Source organism: Musa acuminata, chromosome BXJ2-5 (genome assembly GCF_036884655.1).
Source record: "Musa acuminata AAA Group cultivar baxijiao chromosome BXJ2-5, Cavendish_Baxijiao_AAA, whole genome shotgun sequence".
Lineage (NCBI taxonomy): Eukaryota > Viridiplantae > Streptophyta > Magnoliopsida > Zingiberales > Musaceae > Musa > Musa acuminata.
This window is the reverse complement of record NC_088342.1, coordinates 38,046,175-38,071,937: the sequence shown is the minus strand read 5'-3', so window position 1 is coordinate 38,071,937 and position 25,763 is coordinate 38,046,175. Positions and strand designations below refer to the sequence as shown.

At 40.6% G+C, this 25,763-nt stretch overlaps 2 protein-coding genes across 5 annotated transcripts; both read left to right on the top strand.

Annotated features, from left to right (window-relative positions):
* Window positions 1-2,378: 2,378 nt before the first annotated feature.
* On the top strand, window positions 2,379-9,822 carry LOC135612694 (lysine-specific demethylase JMJ706-like). Of its 2 annotated transcripts, XM_065109280.1 has the most exons (11): window positions 2,379-2,890; window positions 4,238-4,616; window positions 5,811-5,967; window positions 6,038-6,257; window positions 6,869-6,922; window positions 7,002-7,081; window positions 7,175-7,452; window positions 7,581-7,976; window positions 8,070-8,440; window positions 8,550-8,795; window positions 9,197-9,822. In XM_065109280.1, exons 1-11 carry the CDS (start codon window positions 2,888-2,890, stop codon window positions 9,458-9,460), a joined length of 2,448 nt encoding a protein of 815 aa, XP_064965352.1. In that variant the 5' UTR covers window positions 2,379-2,887; the 3' UTR covers window positions 9,461-9,822. The 2 variants fall into 2 exon arrangements, with proteins under 2 accessions (XP_064965352.1, XP_064965353.1); XM_065109281.1 differs by lacking the exon at window positions 2,379-2,890 and having other exon boundaries at window positions 4,477-4,616; window positions 5,873-5,967.
* A 2,901-nt stretch (window positions 9,823-12,723) lies between these two features.
* LOC135612693 (uncharacterized) lies at window positions 12,724-25,733 on the top strand. 3 transcript variants are annotated; one of them, XM_065109279.1, is made up of 6 exons: window positions 12,724-13,013; window positions 13,130-13,303; window positions 15,592-15,711; window positions 15,794-17,826; window positions 24,733-24,805; window positions 25,088-25,733. In XM_065109279.1, exons 2-6 carry the CDS (start codon window positions 13,295-13,297, stop codon window positions 25,250-25,252), a joined length of 2,400 nt encoding a protein of 799 aa, XP_064965351.1. In that variant the 5' UTR covers window positions 12,724-13,013; window positions 13,130-13,294; the 3' UTR covers window positions 25,253-25,733. The 3 variants fall into 3 exon arrangements, with proteins under 3 accessions (XP_064965351.1, XP_064965350.1, XP_064965349.1); XM_065109278.1 differs by having other exon boundaries at window positions 13,116-13,303; window positions 15,601-15,711; XM_065109277.1 differs by having other exon boundaries at window positions 12,725-13,013; window positions 13,116-13,303.
* The last annotated feature ends 30 nt before the right edge of the window (window positions 25,734-25,763 follow it).

Sequence of the window (25,763 nt, the reverse complement as noted above, 5' to 3'; positions counted from 1 at the left end):
GTTGTCCTCAAGAAGTGTCCTTGGCAGCCATCGGTATCGTATGTACCTTCCAAGCTAAACAAAAGATCATGCAGTTGAACTACTGCTGCAGGGGGGCATCACCCTTTTTACGTGGCATCGTTCACACAGGTAGCATGTGGTCACCAAGAAATAGTAGCTAAGAGTAAGGTGAAGGGAGAGAGAGAGAGAGAGAGAGAGAGAGAGAGAGAGAGAGAGAGAGAGTGCATCAAGGTTGATCCCTAATTATTATATCGTTCATGTAAAATGCCACTCCCTAATTATTACATAGGATTAAGCCTCCAATCTGTACACTTTATAAAAAGAAGCACAGTTTATTAGGAGGAGGTGCAGAGCTTATGCCATTATTTAATGTCAAAGACAAGCCACTTGTCCCTTGGATACAAACTCATCCCGGTCCCGGTGGCTATAATCCAGGAAAAATAACAAGTTGCAAAGAAGGAATCTTTCATGCTCCACCAGAGAATACGGAGGAGAGGATAAGAAGGCCCAGCAGATAGAATTTCTCGTCATATGTCAGGCATGCATGCCTGCCTGCCTTTGCCTTGGATCCTTCTCCATCACCTCAAATTTAATCTGCCTCATCAGATGCTTTCTTTCAGTCAATAAAAAATTCCAATCCGTATTCAACTTCATTTTAGTATCTCGTCCTCCAGACAAAGCCAATCATGCGTCATATATACATATATAACTCCTGTTTTAATGTTTTTGTTTTAATGACACCACCTGACTCCTTGGTCTCATCAGTGGTGTCTTTTCTTTCCTTTTTCTTTTCCTTTTTCGTTTTTCTACTTCCTTCTGAAAGCAACACGTACTTTCAGGGATGTCAGATTAATAATAATAAGAAGATAGATAAAGAGAAAAAGAAAATCCAATAGTCTCCACTCTCCAACATGATTAATGTGTGGGATGATATCTTATCGGGTCAAATTTCGGCTCGGTCACATCTGACAGAATTCTGGGATTCAACTAAACCAATAGGCTCGGAGTTCGTGGGTTGAAAACTGGCCAATTAGCTCCGAGCACGGAAAAAAGTCAATCGTCAAAAGAAGGCAGCGATCATGTCAAACAATTGTGTCACGTCACTCTTCCAGTCCAACGAAAGCTTCTTTGCTGGGAGTCAACACGTACAATCACCTCAAATCATTGCCATTACCATCCCACGTATCCACCGGACCATGTGATGTTAATTTGGTTTGGTTTGGTTCAGTGCAACCCAACCCGAAACCACTTATTGTCCTTTACTTGTTTGGTAGCTTCACCGCACCCGAACCAGACGAAGCACGCCAACCACCCAACCCAGCTCCGGGGGCACCATTTATGGCGGACAGACGACACGTGAGTCATCGATGCCGCATGCGGGCGTCGCTCTCAAACCTCATCTCCTGACCCGACCAATCACGAGTCACAAGTAATCAACGCAGTGGGAGCAGCGTTACTGCTCGGTAAATAGACTCGACCACGAGCCGCATCTCCCAAATCGTTTTCTCCCACCCGGACTTGTAGCCATCCCTCGTCAGACCGCGTAACGCAACCCAACAAAGAACAAGCACGTGGGTTGGCGGGCTCCTCACCCCCCTTTTCCTCACTCTCTTTCCTGGGAAGTTGTTTGCATGTAATCGATCGACTCCCCAACTCAACGAAATCATGACGCCTCTGACTATTATATATATATATATATATATATATATATATATATATATATATATATATATATATATATATATATAGAGAGAGAGAGAGAGAGAGAGAGAGAGAGGAAATTAAAAGAAAAAGGAGCCTGACTTGTTGAATTCAAGCCATGGTCACATCAACTTCCTGGTGGTAGCGAATTAAGGACGCTTACGAACCTGGAGCCCACGGGATTCCGCTACAGTCTCCGGCGGTGCTCCAGACTCTTCGGTGGCGGTCACGCAACCCCGTGACGCCGTCGCTCGACGCCCAGCTCACCCCTCCCTGGCAACCCTACCGCCCCTCTTAACTGAGCCGTGACGCGACAACACACAGCCCCGCCGCGTGTCGACCCCACAGCCGCCCGATTCCATCACGACGCTCTTCCGGCACGCCGCGTGGCCGAACCGAACCTGCCACCGGCGGCGGCGGCGGCGGGTCTGCCCCTCCGAACAGCCAGTTATTTCGCGGGAGTTACCTGACCCGTCCTCCCCACCATCGTCCCGCCATATCACCTATTTATCGTATATATCGCGATATATTCTAAACCGTCCGAGAACGGACTTGGCGGTCTCCTTCGATGATCTTACCAAAATAACCCTTCACGGGGTTCTGGAATCTGGGGTATAAATGTTATTTGGTAACGAGCTTGGCCTGGGAAACGCGGTTCCGTCAGGGCTGGCGTTTGGTGGAACCACCAACAACTACCGCTTTCTCGCTTTTTCAATGCGGTGTTACAAAATATTATATTGCTATTGGGAGCATTATTTTATGGGATAACTATAAATAGGCGTTCTTTTCATTGTTTCCGGTTTTCCAAGAACTCGCTTCCGTTTCCGCACTGTTCCGGTTCCGTTTTCCCCCACCTTCGTCCTCCGTCTCCTCTCCTCGCCGGAAACGTCCTGTTTCCCTCGCCGGGAAACCCATCCTCTCGCCGCCGTGTCTTTCCTCCCACCCGTCTTTCGGAGGCTGAGGGCTCGCATCCTCTTCGTGGATTCTCTCGGTGCGCGCGGTGGGGTGCCGTGCGATGCGACGAAAGGTTCGGATCTCGCCGCGATTCGGTCTCGGAGGGTAATGTGGGCTCTCTGATCCCTGCGGAGCGTTTCTCCCGCGGGGGATTTTTGGAATCCTTCGTCGGGTTTCTTGATTCCAGCGCCGGACGGTGGAGAGGACAGGACGGATCCGCGATCGGTATGAGATGGTAAGCGGCCGACAAACCTGGAATTCTTGGTTCCCCTTCCTGTCGCAATTGCCTGGGAAATTCGATGATAATTATTCCTTTCCTTTTCTTTCACCACGCGGGAGTTGTTTGGGGATCTTGATTTGCTTTTCTTTATTCTGGGAGGAGTCTTTTTCGCTAATTATAGGGTTAATGTTAAATTCACTGCCTTCTTCCTTTTTCTTTGCCCTTTCGGCTCTTCTGCTTGTACGAATGCGACCATATTGCGGTTTCCTTCTCTTTCGAAATGTTTTTTCCTTTCCTTTGAAACGTATTTTTCGTAATTGATTTCGTTACTATTTCGTATTTGCCTCCGTCGATTCTTGAAAGCAAGATTGTTGTCTCGTCTCCGCTAGCCGGAGCCACAACTTAGTGCTCTTGATTTGAGATGTCCTAATATATGTGAGAATACAGTAAAAGTGATCTAGATACAGATGTAGACTTCAGTGGTAGAGCTTGGTGCAGACAATAGGACGGCATTGCACTCAGATTTGCCGTCCTTTTGTGAACCCGGTAGGTCAAGATAGTTCTTGTCGAATCAGACGTCGATGACGAGGTTTTATTCCTTTTCTGGACTTGGATGTCATGAACTCCGGCCTTTTTGTTTTTGATCAGCAACAGGAGCAAATAGGAAAAGAACGGCCTAGATTGGAAAGGAAAGACTATTTTCTGATTCCAATCCGTTGAAGATGCTTGAAAACAATTTTCATGCTTCGACATTATATTGGTTTCTTGGTGTTTGGCACGTTGTATGACATTATATTGGTTCTCAGACGGACTGACCGGCAGTTTCACCAGAGTTGCATTTGACCGCTTCAACTTTCATTCTTTTTTAAATATGTCTTTTAAATACAACCTCCAACAGGCCCGTTGTGTCTTTGTGCTAACATTAATTCTTCATTTGAGTGTAAACTCCTTTTTCTGGTTTTAATTATCTAATTTTTCATTTTCAACCTTACTCTCAGCCATATTCTCCATATGATGTGACCGTTGAGTTCATCAGATGGGCATGCTGTGTGAAATGGACTCGGGATTTAATACTTTGTGCTTGTTTCCAGTTGAGCCCATTATCTTCCCATAGAATAATTGTGCCTTCCGTATGCCTGATGTTGCCTGGTTTTATCATAGCTGATGATACTTAACCTCGTTTTTCATTAACTGCAATTATACTTTCTTGTACTTCTATATGAAGATTGTTACAGTTTCTTGCCTGCTAAATTGTTTTCTTTTGTTCACTTATTCTACACAAAGTAAGAGATGTTTGTATGGTTTCAGCTCCATTTGTACTGATCAGTTATCATTGTCCATTTGTATCTTATCTTGTAACAGGTGGAAGGAAGGTCTTGCTTGTCTAGAGAGGTTAAAAATGGGTTAGAAATCTTGAAAAGAAAAAGGCTTCAGCAGACAAAGTCTGGCTTTATACCTGAAGCTATTAATGCAAGTAATACAATGTCCAGAAGTGGAGGGGATGCTCTAAGAACTTCAGCATCATGTGGTACTAGAATGCATAGGAATGTTGATGCATTTTCTCGTGTTAGTGTTTCTGTAGAGGATGCTTTTTCCAAGCACCAAGTGAAAAAGTTTGATATGTCTGACTTAGAATGGATCGAGAAGATCCCTGAATGTCCTGTGTTTAGTCCCTCGAAGGAGGAGTTCGAGAACCCCTTAGATTATCTTCAAAGGATTGCTCCTGTTGCTTCAAGATATGGTATGATGATTATTTTTAAGCAGTCATCTTTTGTGAAATGACACTATGCCTGCACCTGCTTTCTTTATTTAAATTTGTTACAGAATCTGTCAGTTCAAACCTGATGTAAAACAGTCATTGAAAGCTAATCCCATTCAAAAGTCTTGTCTGACCTATTCTTTGCACTGCTTAAGGTGGTGTTAATTTGATGAGCAAAATGAGAAAGCGTCTCCTCATTTTTTCTAGATGGTTTTCAAATTGTTTTCTTCATAAATTTCTCAATGCCCATATGGTCTGCATGAAAGCTGTGATATTGTGTGTGTGTTCTTTTACTTGTAAATGCTTTATGACCTCTTCCAGAAATGATTTGCAGTATGATGCCTTTACTGTCTAATTACAGTCCGCACTTGGTCTCAGAAGGCAGCCCTTTTGTATTGATAGGTTGTATCCTAATCTTGATTAAACGAAAGAAAGATTTGGCCATCTTTTCCTTAATGTGCTTTTGGAACAAAATTGGCCAATTTGACTGAAATCTAAATTCTGATGACCATAGCCAAGGTTTCAGAAACGTTAACACTAAATAGTCTCGGTTATTTCTATAGAAACATGTTTGAATTTCTAGTCTTATCAACAAAAGAAATGTAACTGACCCATTCAATGTGATCGGAGAATTGTAGCATGTGTATAGCTCTTCCATTTTTAATCAATCGTCATGTTTTAGGCACATGTAAGCCCATAAGTGTAACATCTTTCATTTTTGAATTGTTTATGATATTCATAATTTTTTTATAGTGTAAGATCCTTCATCTTTGTATTGTTTATGATATCCATGATTTTTTATTATTTTAATATGAGAAATTATTTAATATAAATAAATTATAAATAAATTATCATATTAAAATAATAAAAAATCATGGATATCATAAACAATTCAAAACTGAAGATTATTACAATAAGTGCTTCAGCAACTGTTCTCTTTTCAAGCAAATGCCCTCAATTTCCAAGCACAATGGACTCAAGCATGTAACCTGAGTTAATCGTGCTGTGCAAGAGGAGGAAATTATGTAATTCATATTATGGATTCATCTTTTATTCAATGTGGTTAGGTTATCTTAGCACACACATCATCATATTTATTGTACCCCAATGTGGTTTCTTGATGCATTGGTCACTTAAAATACTTTTGTTTATTTGTAACCTATTGACATGCTTCAGGCATATGTAAGATCATTTCCCCTATAAGTGCTTCAGTTCCTGCTGGTGTTGTTTTAATGAAGGAGCAAGCGGGATTTAAGTTTACTACCAGAGTGCAGCCTCTACGTCTTGCCGAGTGGGCTGCAGATGACAAGGTCACCTTTTTCTTGAGTGGAAGGTTAGTTAACTGTTGGTATATGATTCTTGAATTTTTAGCTTGCATGTATGCCAACAGTTGGTGGTTTCAGGAAGTATACATTTCGGGATTTTGAGAAGATGGCAAACAAGGTATTTTCTCGAAGGTATTCAAGTGCTGGATGTCTCCCTGCTAAGTTTATGGAAGAGCAATTCTGGCATGAGATTGCATTTGGCAAGACAGAGATGGTTGAGTATGCATGTGACATTGATGGAAGTGCCTTCTCATCATCTCCTAGAGATCAACTTGGACAAAGCAAGTGGAACTTGAAGGTGATTGTGATCTGCCCAGTCTCTCTCCTCCCATCCTCTCTTTCTCTCTGCCTCTCCCTTTCTCCAATTTTGGCTGTAGTCAGGCTATGCAGCAATAGTATTTTTATTCGTGATTATTCAGGGACCTGCATCTACCTTTCCCACCATCTACTGTGAGTGAGCAATATCAACATACCAGGAAGAGTGGCTTTCACTGCTTTATACTTGGAAATTTTGATATTTGATGTGGTTTAGTTTTTCATGTTGGTATCATGTACCGATTGCCTCTCTATATCTTTCATTACCTTTGTATTTTATTTACTACCTGAAAATTTTTATATGTTGCAGAGTTCTTTCTTACCGAATTATGTATTTCGGAAATTTCTATATCTTTCATACAGAATTCTCTGTTTTGTAACAGAGTTTCTGATGGAACCTTAAGACTTTCATGTAGCTCTGAATACTTATATGTAAATTGGTGAAGAACATTTACACTATAATATGCTGATTGTTATTTTAATAATGAATTCTGTACGATGCATAATATTTTAAAAGCATTAATTATTTTGAACTCTTCTGAATCTAGAAAATATTTTTTGCTTGGTTGTACTAAGACAGCCTTTTGTGTCCAGAGATTTTCTCGGCTACCAAAATCTGTACTTCGGCATCTGGCAAATGCAATTCCAGTAAGTACCAATTGTTTTTCGGTAGTCAAGCACTTATTATACATTTGATTTTTTGTAACTGGTTTCCGGTCCATTGTAGGGTGTAACAGATCCCATGCTTTACATTGGAATGCTTTTTAGTATGTTCGCTTGGCATGTCGAAGATCACTATTTGTATAGGTATTGGCTGGAACTGTCAGATCTTAGCTATCGGGTTCTTTTTCTCATGACATAAAAGAGTTGTCTGATATATGGTTTAAACTATCCTTCCAGCATTAATTATCATCATTGTGGAGCTTTCAAAACATGGTATGGTATCCCAGGCCATGCTGCTACAGATTTTGAAAAGGCGGTCTGGAATCATGTATATGATTCTGACATTTTGCAAGGTGAAGGAGAAGATGCAGCTTTCGATGTACTTTTGGGAAAGACCACAATGTTTCCTCCAAATATTCTACTAGAACATAATGTTCCTGTTTATAAAGCTGTACAAAGACCTGGAGAATTCATTATTACTTTTCCTCGGGCTTATCATGCAGGCTTCAGTCACGGTGGGGTGATTTTTGCAGCCTGTGGCTGTTCTTTTATTATTTTTGACGTGTGTTTGCTTTCTTTACCATGAGATGTTATACTGATTCAAGCTTTATCTGAAGTTTCTTGTTCTTGTTTGAATCTCCAGGATTCAATTGCGGTGAAGCAGTGAATTTTGCTGTTGGTGATTGGTTCCCACTGGGTACTGTGGCTAGCCAACGATATGCACTTCTGAACAGGATGCCATTGCTCCCTCATGAGGAACTTCTTTGTAGGGAAGCAGTGTTTTTTTCAAAGATATTGTTAAATCCTGATTCTAAAAGTCCTCGCCCTTCAACTGAAGACTTTCACTCGCAACGTTGCATTAAATTTTCTTTTGCGTACTTAATGCGCTTCCAGCACCGTGCTCGTTGGTCGCTCATGAAATCAGGAGCCTGTGCATTTATTAACACAGAGACTGTACTATGTAGCATCTGCAAACGTGACTGCTATATTTCTTATGTTAGGTGTAATTGCATCAAGGATCCAATCTGTCTCCGCCATGGTATGAAGTTGATCTGTATTACCTCTATTTGTTTTTATTATGGGATTCAGTACAATATGATTTGACTTATTTGATCTTCATTATACTGGCAAGAGAGAGAGCTTAGAAGCTGCCTTTGTGGCTTCGATCGTACTATATTCCTGAGAGGGGACATTCTGGAATTGGAGGCCATCTCACGGAAGTTTGAACAAGAGATTGATGTACTAGAGGAGGTTCTAAAGCAAATTCAACAAGGTGATGACTTTTATCTAGGGACAAGCCCGTTTTACAACGCTGAACATGATGGATATGTTCCATACTGTGAGATAAAATTTGAGTCAAGCCCCGATATTAGGGGTGACAATCCGGAGCGCTCAGGAGTTTGCATCTTAGAGGGCTCTAACAAGGATGTGGCATGGGAATCTCTATCTTCTCCTGGAACAATGACATCATCTGTGCGGTTAAGTGGAGGTTCCTTGCATATTGTACGTCATTTGGTTGGAGTCCTATTTACATGCTTTTATGTTCATATTTGGGTATAAGCATATTTTTGTTTCATTTATTGTTTTAATTATGTTCGGTATGTGTTTGCAGGGTTATGCAAAAACTAATATAGGAATAATATCTTGCTCCGGGTCGCCCAGTTCATGTCAATCTGCTGTCCTAATTCCAGAGAGGCGTGCAGCTGCATCTTCTTGTCAAGCTGGTTCTTCTGATACTTCAGTCATGCAAAACAGTGATGACTCTGACTCCGAAATATTCAGAGTCAAGCGCAGGTCTGCAATAAAATTAGGGAAAAGATCTACTGGTGATGTAGACTCAAACCTCCCGGAACACCAGGTTTGTTTTAATGGATCGTGATATCTAATGCCGGCTTGCAGTCTCTGGCATCACATGAAACATGATTTATTGGTTGATAAATGCATTTGTAGTTCCTTGGTTTTGCCAACATTAGCTTTTTTTTATTGCGTACATTCTTTTGGTTAGGATTAAAAAATTCACATCAGTTTGGTGCTGTCTTCTCTATAGCTTCTTACCTTGTCTACTGAAAAATATGCTTAAAAAGTGCTGCTGGCAATATCTGTACATTAGGATTTTGCAGTGGAGAAATGAAAGATATGTTTGTTGTTCTGTTGCAACAGAACTATCAGATTCGTTTATCACTTAAGCAGCAGTTTTAATTAGTGGAAAAAAGAAAGATATTTTTTGGTTGCATTTAATTCTTGATTTAAAATTGGCAGGGGCTAAAGCGGTTGAAGAAGCTCCATCGAGAAGGAAGACATCTGGCTACGGCAGACCATCCTGCTCCAGCTACTAGTGGTTATTTTCAAAAGAATTTTGAATCGGGTGTTAGCAGGACCTCCAGAGGCATGTTTCCAATGTCCTCCAAAATCAGACCCGACGGCGGCCAAGTTGGGGTGAAGCTAAAAGTGAATCTTCAATCCAACTTACCCGACACCATTGTGGCGGTGGAAGATCCACCGTCCAGTGAACTTAAAAGTTAAAGAGGGCCCTCTTTGTCATCAGATGGAGCAGCTGAGCTGTAAATTTCCTTCCTGAGCCTCCTAGCGTGTGCCATCAGACTGATTACTAATGTGAGGTTTTAACCGGGCGCTAACAATAGAGAGCGAGAGGGAGAGATTTGAGTTAGAGCAGGCTTTGATTCTTTGTGCAGGCCCTCAAATGAGGCGCTGGCTGGACACGATTCTTTCCAGCCGCCTGTTTCCATTTATTTATTTTTTTTAATGGCAGCCATGTTAATTGTATTTCATTACACTGTCATTTCAAAAAATTGTTCATTTTGCTAACATTTAAGTAACTTGTATAGATTATGATTCGGTCATACCTTGAACAGTTACCAAAGTAAGTGATTGCAGCAGTGTGTGTGTACTTTCGTAGTGTCAGTCAAGGAAGCTAAGCTTTCAAGAATTGCAAGTATCAAGTATGATGTGATCGAACATCTTAAAACTACGACTACATAAAGAAATGATGGTGGTAACAACTATGACCAGCAAACTTCAAAGTTGAAATGATGCATCCCTATCCCAAGGGCAAATGTTCTGCTGTTTTTACATCATGTAAGTTTGATTTCTCTTCTTATTCCATGAGTTCCATAACCCTATCAAGCTGTTTTTACATCATTCTACTTGCAGCTTCAAAAATTGGAAAATCTGACTCCAGCATAATGACATGCGAAATCTAACCTTGTGTTTCAGCCAATTTGTCTTCAATTATCTGCCTCGACTACTTCTTTATCTTTATCTGCTGGTGAAGAAGAAAAAGGTTATGCCAACAAACTTTGACATATTATCAGCTGTTATGCAAAAGCATTTAAAGAGATACCAAATCATTATCATCGTCGAACCCGCAAAAGCAAATAACCAACAAACGAATAAACTAAGTATGTAATATTTGAAAGATCCATATGCATATATCTAAATATCAATAGGAGCAAGTTTATCATATTAATATTATATGTGGAGAATATTTTGTTTGTTAAGAATGATCTTGATTTATTATATCAAAACAAAAAAAAATTCATGAAGAATTTTAAAATATTGATATGAATGAATTAAGATAAATATCAATATCTATCAATATCTTATGTTATTGATATTAAGATATTCAAGGATAGATTTGAATGATTATTATAACCATATTTATCAAATCTTAGAAAGATTTAATATGTAACTTTGTTCAGTAATTAAAAAATAAATATTTTAGTCAACATAATTATTTTTAAAATAACTTTAAAATAGATAAAAAAAAATTATTTAGTATATTACATGCTCAAACCTATATCAGACCAAATATCAATTTGTCAAAATACTTGATATATATTAAATTTATCTATGAAACCCTAAAGGGCTATAAAAATAATAATAAAATATCTTGAGGGGATGCTCACATATATGAAAGTAGATTTGCATAAAATTATAGTATTTTCATATTTTGATTTTATAAATTACCTTGATAATAAATAAAATCTACTTTTATATTTTTATTAGTTAGATGGATAATTTATTAAAAAATATTAAGCATTGTATTATTACATTATCAATAATAAAAGTATATTTTGTGGTATGCCTTGATGTCACTAATCGAACTTTATAATTATAAAATTTTATTTTAGGACTCAGTATGACCAAACTTAATTACTAAGTCACTGAAGATATTTTATAACATATCGTAGTAGTTTATTTTTCTAAAAATTATAAATACTCTAATAGTTTTATGTTATATGTATTATGATATAAAATACTTAATGATTATAGAAAGAGTCTAAAAATAATTAATGTTAATTAAGAATTTAAATTTCATTATATTGATTGTTGATCCATTCACTAAACCCTTACACCCTAAAATATTTGAAAGAATATGTTTTTATGATTAAGTTTGTAAGTAACCCATAAAAGATATAATGATACATGCTTCAGTGAATATTATAATTGATATTTTATTTACATAATTAAAGTTATTTATTTCTATTATCTTGTTCATATTTATGTATCTACTACAAAAGTCATTTTGTGATTGTCTAAAAAGCTAATAGTTTTATTATCTTATTATATATGACATAATGACATATAATTGCTATGACTCACATTGATAATCAAACTTAATATGATATTATTATGTTCATTAGATTTATTAGCTTATTTATAAAATTCTTATGCTAATATAAAATATTTTTTAAAATTTTATAATCTAATTAAATAATATTATTCTAAAAATAAAATTTTATTTTATTTATTTTAATTTTAAAAAATTTATATCTTACTAGACAAGTGAAAAAATATTAGATTATGTGACTCTATTTAATTAAATAAATAATATATATTATAAATATGATTGGATTCTTATTATGATTTCGATCAATAAAAAAAAAAATCTAATTATGATATAATTCATAACTATTACTTATCATAAATTCTCTATTTTAATTTATAAAAAAATAAGATCTCAAATAAAGACACGAAAACTGCCTAAAATTATCCTCAGTATCATAAAACTTGCTATCCATGTCCTTGCAAGAACACTCGACACCTGAGTCCAAAGAGAAGAGGGACGTTTACAATTTAGTCTATTTTTACAAGTAGAAGAACTACAATCAACAAAAAGAAACAAAAGCGAACCCAATATATGATCATTTATTAATCATAAAGAAAAGTCCTTTTATTACAGAGTTTTTAATTGCTGCTAAGAAGCATTACGTATATATAGCTCTCATCAAATCATTATTTATCCAAGAAAAAGGAACATTGCATAAAGAAAAATAGATGGGCAACCAACAAAAGTACACGCATCATCTTCAGTAAACACAACATCAAATAGATGCACATATCAGAAAACATAAAAGACCAGAAACCTGAGTACTGAAATAGTAACAATATATAATCAATCAAAGAGAACATAGGAGAGGACGAGGAGTTGTTTACCTTTTGGGAGGAGCTCTTCCACCGAGGAGACCAACGAAAACGCAACAGGGACGAGGAGATGATGATATCGCAGATGGTGTGCCATGGACATGCATAAAAGCTATATTTCTAATGGCTTGTGATAAGAGCGGGTGTCGCCTTGGTTCAGCTTTGCGAGTCCGTGATGGAATAGAACTACCAAGTAGGAATCAAAAACACGCGCACGTGCAGAGGCCGAGACAACGATCCCGCCCGCAAATTGGGCCAGTTGCAGTAACTGGGCCGGATGTCGACCTGCTTTCATTGTCCGCCTCGATACCAACAAGCCCAATATTGACCGTTCAAAATCACGGTGGCAAACGGAGCACAACGGAACCGCTCAAGGTCTCCTCCGATGAAGCCCCACCGATCGCATCCTCCTCTTCTTCCCTTTGTCCAAAAGAGTGGCAGCCTTCTCTCCCCGTCGACAGACGCCACTGCCACCTTCCCCGGAGGCCGCCTCCCTCTCCTCGTCGCCGGCGCTTCTTTTTTCCTTGCTCCTTCGTTTTGTGCTTTTCGATGACGTCGAACCCTCTCCCGTGGCATTGGGTCATCGAAACCCTAGCAAATTGCAAGCAAGTTGACACTTCCGTCCTCGGGGGTAACCAAGTCTGCGGTTTCTACAGTTTCCTTATGCTCTAGAATTAGCTGCTGATCATTAGGGTTGAATTTTTTCTTCTTTATATCTCACCTCTATTTGCAGATTTGATCTTGAAGGACGCGGAGATCTTAATTGGCGCCCCGGTACCTGTGCGGGAGAAGGTCGCTTTGAGGTACTTGGAGAAACTCGTGGATGTAGATCGAGAGGAGGGTCCCTCGGAGTGGGCCTCTTCCGGTAAGATCGATGTCAACCGATCATGCGAGGAAGTTCTTTCCCAGGAGATGCGGAAGGTATTCTCTTTGCTTTTCCTTTCGTTCTGGTTCATGTGTGGGTTTGTCATGGTTGTAGCTCTTGGAAATTTTCTTTTTGACGTGAATCCCATGATTTGCGTATCTGTTGATCTTTCTGTATGCTATTTCATCTTTAAATTTCCCCTTGACCCCTTTTTTATCCTTGTGTAAATGTAAATGTATACTATTTTCTTTCTGTTGGTGACTATGGCATGCTGTGGCATGATTCAAACGGCCACCTTGTGTCACACCTTGACCAAGGCTCACGCAGATATTTGCTGTTTGGTAGGATTCACATCTTGAATAAGGAATCAGATATGACTTGGGTCTGCTCAATCCTACAAGATCAATGTCTAGGGTGGTGATGCATGTTTTATTTTTTTTAAATTGCTTTCTTTGTCTGTCTAATTAGTTTGAATTTGGTGAATATCAGAGAATTTTTTTTTGGAAAGTTGTTATAAAAAATTTCCCTCTAACTTATGAAACTCACCGAACGAAATATATATTTGTAACGTTCTATGTTGGTTCCAGTATGAGCACCTGGACCATAGTCAATTATTGCTCAATAGATAAAATGTAATGTAACTGCATATTTTAATTCACTAGTTTAAGTTGCAAAACCGAAAACTAGGGCTTATAATGCAAATTTGAAGTATTTATGTAATAACCCCAACATGGAATCATGGACTACACAAGAAAGAATGTTGTGTCACTTCCTTAAGCTTGCTTGTGCTTTGGTTAGCTGTGCCTTTTTGTTAAGTTTCTGTACTTCCTAAGTATGCCTTATAGTACCAAAGAGCATTAATATCTAATTATCCAATGCATTATTGTTTGGAGTTGTTTAGGCATTGTTGTACACTAAAATTTAGAGCATAATTAGTTGATTATTTTGCCTCTGACAAAATTGATTTTTTGCTCTCTGAGTTATTTTCCTTCAGTGTCATATTGTTGATAGAGCAAAACCAAATCTCCAGTATCTTTGATGAAATTTTATGATTGGTGATCATCTTGATGTCAAACCCTTAAAGTAGAGACTTCCTACCCAAAGCAAGTTTATTAGAGAGATGAACTCGCATTAAAATCCATAATGCTTGTTAAGATGGAAGTTATACTTTAAAAGTTGCTTTTAAGCTTATACAACTAGGATTCAAAACTTCCTTGCACCAGAAGATTTTGGGAGAAGGAATGATGAACTTTGTTTTGGGAGAAACATTCATATCCAAGTCACAAGCCAGTAAGCCAATTCAAAACAACTTTTAACTGTTGTGACAAATTCTTGTTGATGAGCAGGCCTGGTTCTGGACTATCTTTTATGTTGGACTTCATATTGTCAAAGAAATAATGGGGAGCTGTGTAGGGAATGGAGAGGGTGAGATGAGGAAGGTTAGAGAAGGTGGGTAGATCGACGTTTCTTTATCTTGTTGTTTCTGATTGAAGTGGATGCACAGAGGGTGCACCTAATGCATGTGGCTTCCAGGTGCTAGAAATATGGTGTCTGAGATGTTTATAGATGATTGTCCATGTCTATGCATGATAAGAATTGCAGGTCGACTTATTATGACCATGTACATTAAAATTAAGTTCTGCCAAGAACATAGACAACAAATTATGCTTTCCATCATGTATGTGAGGTTCTCTCATAGACAGAAAGTTAGAGGTACTTTATGTATTTCTGATAAATATTTTTAGATCAAGTGTTTGAGAAAATATATAATGAAGTTGACAACCTTTTGGATAGATCTTAATATTGCAGCTAGTGCTTTCCATGATTAACATGCTTCTTATTTTATATAATTAAAGTTAGTTGTCAAGCTGTTATATGCCCCTCTTCTTTAAACATTATGCATGCATTTCTTTCTTTTTTTTCTAAAGGTAGATGGCCATTTCTGTTTCCTAGTCAAATTTAAGACTTCCTACTTGTTCATCTTTTTATTGTAAAAAATTACCCTAACATGTTTCAGACCTTTATAATTCTTCTACAAACATTTTACACAGTTGAAAGAAAAATGTAAATAGATGGAAAACCAATCTGAATATTTGATCATGTTTGTAATGGAGTAGGCTTAAGATTCCAATGAATATTTTGCAAACAAAGTGCACTAGATTATGGTTTCATATTTCACTGTCTATTTTAGTTTGGGTTTCTTAGAGGATCTTTTAAAGTTATGCACTCCTGATTTTAGTCATGCTAAAATCTAAATGCTTGCTATATTTGTTTCATCGTTTCAGTGCCTTCTAACTCTTTTTTATTGTTAATATACTATCAGACAGTTAAGATTTGTGTACAGTTTTTTCAGGTAGCAAGATTGTTTAATCTTGAAAAGGATAAGGTAAACCTGCTCACTCCTGACCTTCACAAGTTTATTCTTCAAAAGAGGGCTTCCTTATCAGGATCTTCTCTTGACAAGGTATGTTAAACTTGTATTAAATTGAAGTGCACAGGCAATTTCTCCATGTGAACTGTCTAATATTGTCAAATTTATGTGTCAGATAAAGGCAGCCATTCTACAGGGCCATTGCCAAGCTCTCTTGCCGTTGAAGGAAATCAGTGGCTTGCTAGTACAAAATGAAGTTGATAATTTTCAGGGCAAGGTCAGTGATGAGTCTCAAAGGGCAAAGAAGCTTCAAGTAAGCACATACAACACTGAAATGGAATCATTGAGACAGAGTCCAGCTGCTCCTGCACCTGATGGTTGCAATGGACTACTGCAAGAAGAATGCACTAGATCTATACCGCAATTTCCAAATCAGATTGTTGAAGGCTTCAAGAGGATGCTACAAGGAGATGGTGTTAATAATGGTGGCAGTTATCAAAATATCAATGAGTTTACTGGGAACGAAAGGAAGAAGATTAAGCTAAGCACTAAAGATTATCATGCCCAGTCAAATGAAAAAGATTCAGGTCTCCTTGCCCCTGGAAGTAATACTGTCATATCTCAAGAAGATGCTTCAGAATCCATGGAGCATTTAGTTAAGCTAAATGTTACTGCAACTAATGATAAAACTATTATACAGGGTTCCATGTGTGAGCTGCCTGGTCGAGAAAACATTGATGCTGGTGGCATCCATATGCCACAACCACAACAGATTTCATCTTGTCCAGTTCCTGCTAATATCAATATAATCATGCAAGAAGATTCTCCCAGAGTTGGACAACGTTTGCCCTTGGATGTTTTTGTTATGGATGATGATCATGCTCATTTGATGAAAGATGCTACCATTACCAAGTTACCTTGTAACGAAGGTGGAAGTTTGCAACATGTATCTGTAGATGGAAGTGGAGAAAAGATGAATTCTGCATTCTTTGAGAAAAGCCGTTTAAATGTTCAGCTTAGTGTTACACCAGAGATAGCAGGAGATGGGGATGGCTCATGTAATGTGCTTTCTGATGCTGAACTACATAATGATATATTTGCTGCTGAGAAGCACCGCCTTTTGAGCTCCCAAGTACATATCAATGATGATTCTGCCATTGGTGGTTGTACAGAACAAGGTTTGTGTATTAAGTGTGATAAAGGCGGAGAATTGTTGACTTGTGGTGGCAATGGCTGTTTGATATCTGTTCATGAATCATGTTTAGGGTCGTCACCAATTTTTGATACATCAGGACTTTTTTACTGCCCCTTCTGTTCATATACAAGAGCTTCTATTTCATATAGAAAAGTGAAGAAAAATTTTATTCAAGCAAGGAGAGTCCTTTCGGAATTTATTGGTGGAAATTTTGTTCGAGGACATCGAAAGGTGTCACCATCAGGTGTTCATAAAGAAACAAATCAAACAAGAGTTGTTGACAATTCATGTAGTGAACATAGTGCCGGCTCAAGTCAGTGTAAGGGGAATAAGCTCAATGAAATTTCAGTAGAAGTCAATGAACATTCTCGAGTAGACGGTGAATGTGCTTGTGATAATTGCACCTCTCTCATGTTAAATGGTAATGCTGACCTCAGCAAAGTGCATATTGTTCCACAAAGTAATGGTGAACAAGTTGAGGTTGCAGAACACCAGCACTTAAGAGAACCTTATGCTGCTGCTGATAACTGCCGAGGGGATTCATGTCATGCTAGAGACATTGATGTCAGGCAAGGCGACATTGTGATGATTGAGGACCATTCTAATGTACAACAGTTGAAGACTCCTGAGGAAGAAGGCCTCATGTTAAATGGTAATGCTGACCTCAGCAAAGGGCATATTGTTCCACGAAGTAACAGGGAACAAGTTGAGGTTGCAGAACACCAGCACTTGAGAGAACCTTATGCTGCTGCTGTTAACTGCCCTGGGGATCCATGTCATGCTAGAGATATTAATGATGTCAGGCAAGATGACATTGTGATGATTGAGGCCCATTCTAATATACAACAGTTGAAGACTCCTGAGGAAGAAGGCCATGCTTCTGTAGACAAGGTATCAGCTGGTGAAAAGCATGGGAAAAGACAACTAGAGGATATCTTGGTAGTTGATAACAATGGTAGAAACAAATCCTCTCCAGCCAAATCTAAAAGGCATATTTCTCGGGCCAAGCGCTAGTAAGTTACCTTATGCTTTTATCATATCTGGCATTTTCTTCAGGATGCAATTGATCATATAAGCAAATTAGAATGCTCTGGCTTGTTCTATAGTTAATTAGAAGCTACTAATTAGAAAGCCTCCTCGGTGGTAATGGTGGCTTCCACTTGCCATCGGATCAAGAAGAGAGCTTAAGGGCATTCAAACTTCAATGAGTGCTTAATCAAAAGTGTGGGGAAGAACGAGTGATTTGAGGGGTATTTATAGGGTTTTCAGATCTCTTCCTAAAATGCCTCCAAAACTAGTTGTTATTTAGCTGTTGGAAAGGGCAAATCTGTTTTTTTTTGGAATTTTTTCATTTTTTTAGGAGATTGCTATTTACAATCTTGATTTTGTTATTTATAACCACGTGTTAAGAACTTTAAATATTCCCAAGTTATCCCCTTGTAAATAGACATATATGCACTCAATTTATAACTTAATTCCAATAAAATCTTTTCATTCCTTATCTACAATCCCTTCTTCCTCTTTCCCCCTTCTTCTCCTCCACATCGGATGAGGTCGGCAGCGACGGAGTGGGGAGTGTCGGCAGCAGGTGGGTGGGCTAGGGGCAACGATGGTGGGGGGCAAGCTAGGGGTGGTGATCGGTGGCAACAATCTGTCACAGACAAACTTCTAAACAAGATATTTGATGTAATGCTTATGTATGTCCGTGTCTATTGGTATGTTCATACTTTGACTAGCATGTAGAGGGACAACCGAAGGCTTAATAGTCTCATTTTAGTTCGGTCTGTAGTGGACCATTTTAACCTTTGTTGTGCAACTATTCAGAGCTTGTAAAATCTATTTGTAATTGCTTTATCTATGAAGTGTTTTCGGAAATGTTTGCTTGTGGATCCCGAATGAGGTATTTTCTTTAACCCGATCTCTCTTTTGTGGGTCCTAAGGGACATGGGAGGCTTCGGGGAGGCTGACCTTTGCGGACGGACATGTTAGGGTGCCGCACGACTTAGGCAAATCCAGCTAAGTCCGTGACAGATTGTATCAGAGCAGGACAAGCACTCATAGAAACACTTAGCATGCAAATGTGGGGGACTTAGCGGGGCTGCGTTGAGGGCAGTCAGCACACGCGCGACCGTTTGGGGGAAAACGGGCATGGAGATGTAGGTAAAAGAAGTCGCTCGGAGGAGCGAGCATCTGAGATTGGCATTCAGAGGAATGGCCAACCCTTCGCGCAAGAGGCACAACGAGAACAGGCAAGCCTGGAAGAATGCGGAGCGCATAAAGGTTGGGATGGTTGAGTTTGAGCTACGGCTCAACATTGATAACTATACTTGATGGTGCTCAAGGCAAGCGAGACGCTTGGTAAAGGATGAGACCATGCAAGGTGGAATGAGTTGCTCAGCGACCGTAAGAGTTGTGCAAAGCTCACGGAGGTGAGGGGAATTGCTAACTCAAAGAATTCGGTACTCATACATGGGCTTGTATGCGGACGATGGAATGTTCGCGGCCATCCCAAGGCGACCGAAACTCGGCGCCATGGAGCATTGAAACTTTCTCTTCGGCATGTGAAGGATACGTCCGTAGGGGGCTGAAGGGTGCAACTAGTTCAGCATGTTGCTAGGCCTTGAGGGGTGCAGCGGGCGCTGTGTTGACGTGGAGTCGCAATCTAGCAAGTGCGTTTGCAGGAGGCAGAACAATACACAGTTTGTTCAACAGATCGGAGTAGTCCAAGGGGATGGTGGTCTCCGAAACGAAGAGAGATGTTGCTCCAATGGGATAGTTATCCAGGAGGGATAAGTCTTGGCTCTCCAGAGGGAGAATCATGTGGGACGGACCTCACAAGTTGAGGAGTACCTCAACAAACAATAACTCCACGAAGCTCAATGGACTGAGCAAGCGGCGAGGAGTCGTCGCATGATCTCGCTCGAGAGAATGCATTGGTAGATGCATTGCGAGATCAAGTGGGGGAGCGACCCACAACAACTCAAATGAAGGCACACTTGGAGTCGATATGGAGATCGAACTCAAGGGAGGGTTGACCCGTGGAATGGTGGGCGCGAGGGCCACCATCGACTCAATGCAAAAACGAGGAGCGGAGCAACTTGGGTGTAACTTGGCGAAGTACCCAAGCCGCATGAAGGGAGCCAGCATAGAAGATGGAACATGAAGCGGAGGCATAGTGCTTTCTTTGGACAGAGGTCAAGGACATGAACTATTGTAGAGGCAAGAGTAGGATCATGTTGTTCCATGGGTCCTTCATTCTGACGGAGCGGACTCATCTTGCATGGTGCCAAAGACGAAGGGAGCTTCTGGGCACATGCACCTTATCTCGGAAAAGCATGTGATGGAGGAACTAAGGCGACTCAATTTGCGGAGGCGAAGTTGGGTTCGGAAGGCCTTAGCACGGGGCAAGAGGACGTAGAGGCGGGTACTCTTGAAGAATATGCCATAGTGTTGTCATTCAAGTTGCCATGAAGGAAGCGATGCGCAGTGAAGATTGTGCTGGTAGGGGCAGAGGCCTAGGGTCCAAACAATGGTGCACTAATTGCAGCGAAGTCGGGGGACTTCGGGAGCTACTAGGCGACGGACTGTCCTAGAGCGGTGCTTCATCTAGGTGTGACCCAAGAGGGTGGATGAAGGTCGATTGTCAAAGGAGCGAATAAAATCGAAGGTGGAAGAGACCCTGCGATGTATTGGCAGAGGCCACACATGGAGGGACCATAATTCGAGTTCATCCCACAAGGATCAGAATGTAATGGAGATGTCATCAGGAGGCGACATGGTGCAGCGGATCGTGGTGGAACAGTTCGTGGCAATGCGATACACATAAACTAGTCCCGTGAGGGACTAGATCATACGGAGGTATGATCGGGAGCTACTGGAAGCTCCAATTCGGTGAACAACACGACGGCAAGAAGGGCTATGGATTCAAGGAGTGAAGGCCATGGTACCGTAGAGGCGGGTCTTCCGTGCGTGCATCGAATTTTGCATCGGATGAAAGCCTTGGTCATCAACATATGGGGGCTATGTTCCACCAAGGGAAAAGTTCGAATGCAAGTACTAGTGAGTCCCATGGGAGGGACTTGATCATACAGAGGTATGATCAAAGCAGCTGGAGAGTTGGACTGCTCCAGAGCTCATATTCGCTTAAGGGAGCCTGGCAAGTCAGAGGACTAGGTCGAGTAAGCGAACGTTGCTACCAAGGAAGCTAAGGAGAACAGAATCGGTGCAAATCCTATAATGCGATGGCAGAGGCCATGCATGGGAGTTGCAGTCTGTCTTTCCATCGACCAAAGGGAGCTGCTTGGAGAACACAGAGGTGTTGAAGCAAGGGGTCGAAAGGGGAGAGGAAGCGACGATGAGTCCAAAGGGACTTAGCTACCCAAAATCAAGCATCAACTAGAATGGAGGTGGACTAGGAGGAATGCCACAGAGGCATATCTACTGATTGTGAAGAAAAGGGATGCAGATGCGAGGCGACGGATAGTAGTGCCATGGGCATGGCAACGCCATGGTGCCGTAGAGGCGGGACTTTTGTGAAAGTCATTGATCCCTTGCTCTCATGGAGGGAGAGCGCTTGGTCGTAAAAGGGGCCGAGGAGGCGGAGCATGCAGAGGCAAATCTCCAAGTACCGAGACAATGCTGAAGGGCAGAGGCCAAGGAACTTCGTAAGACCGGTGTCAACGAGTTTCTCATCAAGATAGCCGAAAGTGAAGGACTTCGGGTCATGCAAGAGTGCATAACCAAGGAACGAAGTAGGCAGTACGCGGTACTGTACATTTGTTACTCAAGGGAGTAGGCGGCAGGGTTGATGGAGAAGACGGTACAATCCCAGAGACGACCAAATCTATTAGAGAATTACTCTAAGTTGGGGTGAAAACTTCTTGCATTCCAGAAATTCGATGGCATTGAGAAGGTGAATCACAGTAGCTAACTCAACGCAAGGAGTGCAAACACTTCATGTGCTTCAGAAGTGTGAGCAAAGAGCAGGCGAAGGCCAGTAACCAGCTCGATGCATGGAGTACAACCTCGAGGAGGCGGGCGAAGTCAAGTAACCTTTGTCTTCTCAATCCTTAAGAGAATAGGCGAAACCGAGTACCCCAATTCTCTTATCTATCCAGCAGAGGAGCTCTGCACAAGTTTAAAGACTCTTCGAAGATAATGGAAGACAATAGTTGTCAAATCCTCGCCAACGGTGATCAGTACTACTGTGAGTAGATTGTCCGCTTCATTTCCCAACGAAATGCCAATCGAAAGCGGGAGTGATGCGAACCTACTCGGAAGCGACAACTAAGTAAAAGAAGAGTCAATGGGCAAATTTTGTGGAGGAAGGACCCAAAACTTTAGAAGTTTGCGAGACGATGCTCGTTAAAAGCTCCAACAAGCATCCACCCAGTTCAAACAACATGAGTCATTTGAGAGACTAGCGCAGTAAGGATGGTCTTTTCCTTCATTTGGAGGATCCGCAGAAATCAACAGGGATCAACACAACTCAGCCAACCCCACACCAGAGTCAGAGTCATTGGTGAGTTGAAGCAGCATGGCGGATCAAAGGTTCGACTACTCAAAAATAGCAGCGGAGAGCAGTTGGGAGCCAAGAGGCGCATTGTAGCTAGAGCAGAAGATTGAAGACTCAGCAAAAGGCGAGGAGTTGCAGTGTCGACAAAGGCTTCAACGAGGACGTCGAAGGAATAAGTGGCAGCATGGCAGATCAAAGGTTCGACTACTCAAAAATAGCAGCGGAGAGCAACTGGGAGCCAAGAGGCGCATTGTAGCTGGAGCAGAAGATTGAAGACTCAGCAAAAGGCGAGGAGTTGCAGTGTCGACAAAGGCTTCAACGAGGACGTCGAAGGAATAAGTGGGGGAGAATGTCACGGACAAACTTCTAAACAAGATATTTGATGTAATGCTTATGTATGTCCGTGTCTATTGGTATGTTCATATTTTGACTAGCATGTAGAGGGACAACCGAAGGCTTAATAGTCCCATTTTAGTTCAGTCTGTAGTGGACCATTTTAACCTTTGTTGTGCAACTATTCAGAGCTTGTAAAGTCTATTTGTAATTTGCTTTGTCTATGAAGTGTTTTCAGAAATGTTTGCTTGTGGATCCCAAATGAGGCATTTTCTCTAACTCGATCTCTCTTTTGTGGGTCCTAAGGGACATGGGAGGCTTCGGGGAGGTTGACCTTTGCGGACGGACACGCAAGGGTGCCGCACGACTTAGGCAAATCTAGCTAAGTCCGTGACAAATCGGTGGGGAGAGTCGGCGGCAGAAACAATGTGTGCGTGCGGCAGGGAGCAATTGGGGCAGCAATTGGCAACATGGAGTGGTGGGTTGTAGGTCGTGGGTGGAGATCAGTGGTAGCTAGCGGTTGGGAGAGTCCGCAGAAGCAATGTGTATAGTGGCAAGAAGCGGTTGGGGACAACAGTGTGCGCAGGCGGCATGGAGCGACAGGGGACAGGCTGGGGGCGGCCATTGACGATAGCGACCAATGGGAAGAGTCACTGGCAATCGGGTGCGTAGGCAAGGGTTGTGGTGAAGAAAAAAAAAAAAGAAAGAAGGGTAAAAGCAGAATTAGAGGGGCTGTGAATAGTAAAATATTATTATATTAAAATACTATTAATTTTTAAATAGTAAAGTAAGGAGGCTCTAAATAGTAAGCTCCTTTTATTGTAAAATGGCCAAAATACCCCTGAATATAGCTGTTTACCTGGCTGTTGTGAGGGGCAAACTTGTCATTTGCCCCTTCGCCAATCATTGGGCCAAGTGTGGACTGTTAAGCCTGACCGTTTGAGTCCAACGGTCAGTCAACAGCCTATTTGACTGTGCACTTTTTTTTATAATAAAAAACTGCCGAACCGGTGGTTCCGGTTCTTGAACCATCGGTTCCGGAACTGGCGGTTCCAGTTTCCCAAACTTGGGATTTAGAATCGAAACGCCACTCGCCGGTTCTGGTTTGGTTGGAACCGGCGAACCGCTGGGCTGGTTCGGTTCCGGTTTGAACCGAACCGTGGTTAGGGCTAATCTGAACTTTTGCTGTTGGTGCAGTTTTACTAAACCATGCATGAAGTGGTCTGATCCAACAGGATTCGATCATCCACAAGGTTGGAGGATTGAGATAATTGGAATCTGATAGGTAAGATGGAGAGATCTAAGGAATACTGGCTAGAATAACTAGAGATTGACAAGGAAATCGAGGTGGAGGGGCTGATTTCTATAGAAGATATTCCATTAAGCTTGATGTGTAGATTTCAATTTTTGGTGTCGATTTTTTTGTGAACTTGTCTTGAATATGTGTGGAGTTTCATAGATTAGGTTAAAGTTGGGCTTAGGGTTTACTCTTCTACAAGGAAATTGTGAAACCAGTAAATCAGCATTTGGAATGGTCAACCAATCATTCTGCTGTCTGGATTAATTGGTTTTGTTTAGTTCCAGTTTTCTCTTTGTCATGGCACAAGGCCTTATTTTTAGCACTTGCTGGAATGAAAATGTCAGGCATTCTTGTTGTGATTTGGTTGATGTTCTGTTATTCATAGAAGCTTTCTTGCAGCATCTATTAATAGTTCAGTCTACAGTGCACTAGAAACAAATATTATGTGACCTTATAGTATGACTAATAATCGAGTAGATGGAGGTTTTGTGCAGATGGAGTCCAGAATTAATCTTCTTACCGGAATTGGGCTTCCGGTAAGAAGATTCTTGTTTTTCATCCATGCTGAAAATATCTTCAAAACAAATGAAACATTCTTGTTGTTCATCTTCCAATTCATAATTTTTCTAAGCTTCTGAAATATCTTACTGTTAATATATTTTTTTCCTGCTAGTAGTTTTTTTATTTTTGTTGAAATCCTGAAAGTGGTATCCTCTTCTTTGGGTACTAGATGCAGTTACAGAAAAATGAATGCTTTCTCCTGTATTGCAGCTCAAATCCGATACTCCCTCCTACTAGGCGAACTAAACTCTCTTGGACTCCGGAGGAGGAGGAATTTCTAAGGGTACACATTCGCTGTCATTTTCTTACCTTTGTTATATTAGACAATCTAATTTCTGAGATTTCATTTACTGTCGGTTATTTTGGTACCATTTGCTATATGGGGCCACTTGTGTTGGTAATGGTTTCAAAGCGAGTTTTTGGTTCTGAGAGTAATCTTTGTTGGTTTTATTCAACTGATCTAGTAATTAGTTTGCCCAACTTCTCATCCATTAAAGCATTTGAGTTGAATCTTTCAAAAAGCAGCTGGCAAAATTATCATTGGGAAGTGCTTTTGCTTGTGCAGGAGGCAGTTCATGAATTGGGTGAAAAAAATGATGGTATCATCCCATGGGTTAAAATTTTAGAACTTGGTCGCCATGTAATTCATAAGACTCGGCAACCAGGGGATCTCAAAGATAAATGGAGGAATATGAAGAAGAAAGAGGCATCAAGAACTCTTAACCGTTAACCCCATCACCATCTCATAGGGTTTGTGAAATATTGGCCTAAGCTGTGGTATCGCACTCCTTGGGCTTTGTTTTAGGATAGCTATTGTACGTGTGCGCATCAGCTATGTTGTACTTTTTTTTACGCTACTAATCTCATCCTCACAATGGCGAATCTGTTTTGTACAAATATAGCAGCAGGTAAGCGTCATGTGAAAGACCTCTTGGAAGAGAGTCCAGGTCATTCCAAAGTCTGGGTGAGAATATTCCATGAAGCGTTCTGCTCTTTGATAACCAATTTGCTGTCGACGCAGCGATGATGAGATTGTTTCTTTGTGCATCTAGGCTTATGATTGCGTGTATCGAACATTCTCAGTGTTGCTGTGCATCGTGACGTAATTTTTTCTTTTATTCGAAAAAAGCCAGGAATTTTAATTATGATTTATTTACACAATAAAGTTTATTTGCCTGCATATGCATGTAATAATGGTATTTGTTTCTTCACACAGCTCTTATTCTATGGAGAGAGAGAGA

Coding starts and splice junctions, on each gene's coding strand:
- LOC135612694 (XM_065109280.1), top strand. Junction 4,617..5,810: donor TCCTGTTGCTTCAAGATATG/GTATGATGATTA, acceptor GACATGCTTCAG/GCATATGTAAGATCATTTCC. Junction 6,258..6,868: donor AAAGCAAGTGGAACTTGAAG/GTGATTGTGATC, acceptor TTTTGTGTCCAG/AGATTTTCTCGGCTACCAAA.
- LOC135612693 (XM_065109277.1), top strand. CDS start 12,932: ATGACGTCGAACCCTCTCCCGTGGCATTGGGTCATCGAAACCCTAGCA. Junction 13,304..15,591: donor TTTCCCAGGAGATGCGGAAG/GTATTCTCTTTG, acceptor ATTTGTGTACAG/TTTTTTCAGGTAGCAAGATT. Junction 17,827..24,732: donor ATTTCTCGGGCCAAGCGCTA/GTAAGTTACCTT, acceptor CCTGTATTGCAG/CTCAAATCCGATACTCCCTC.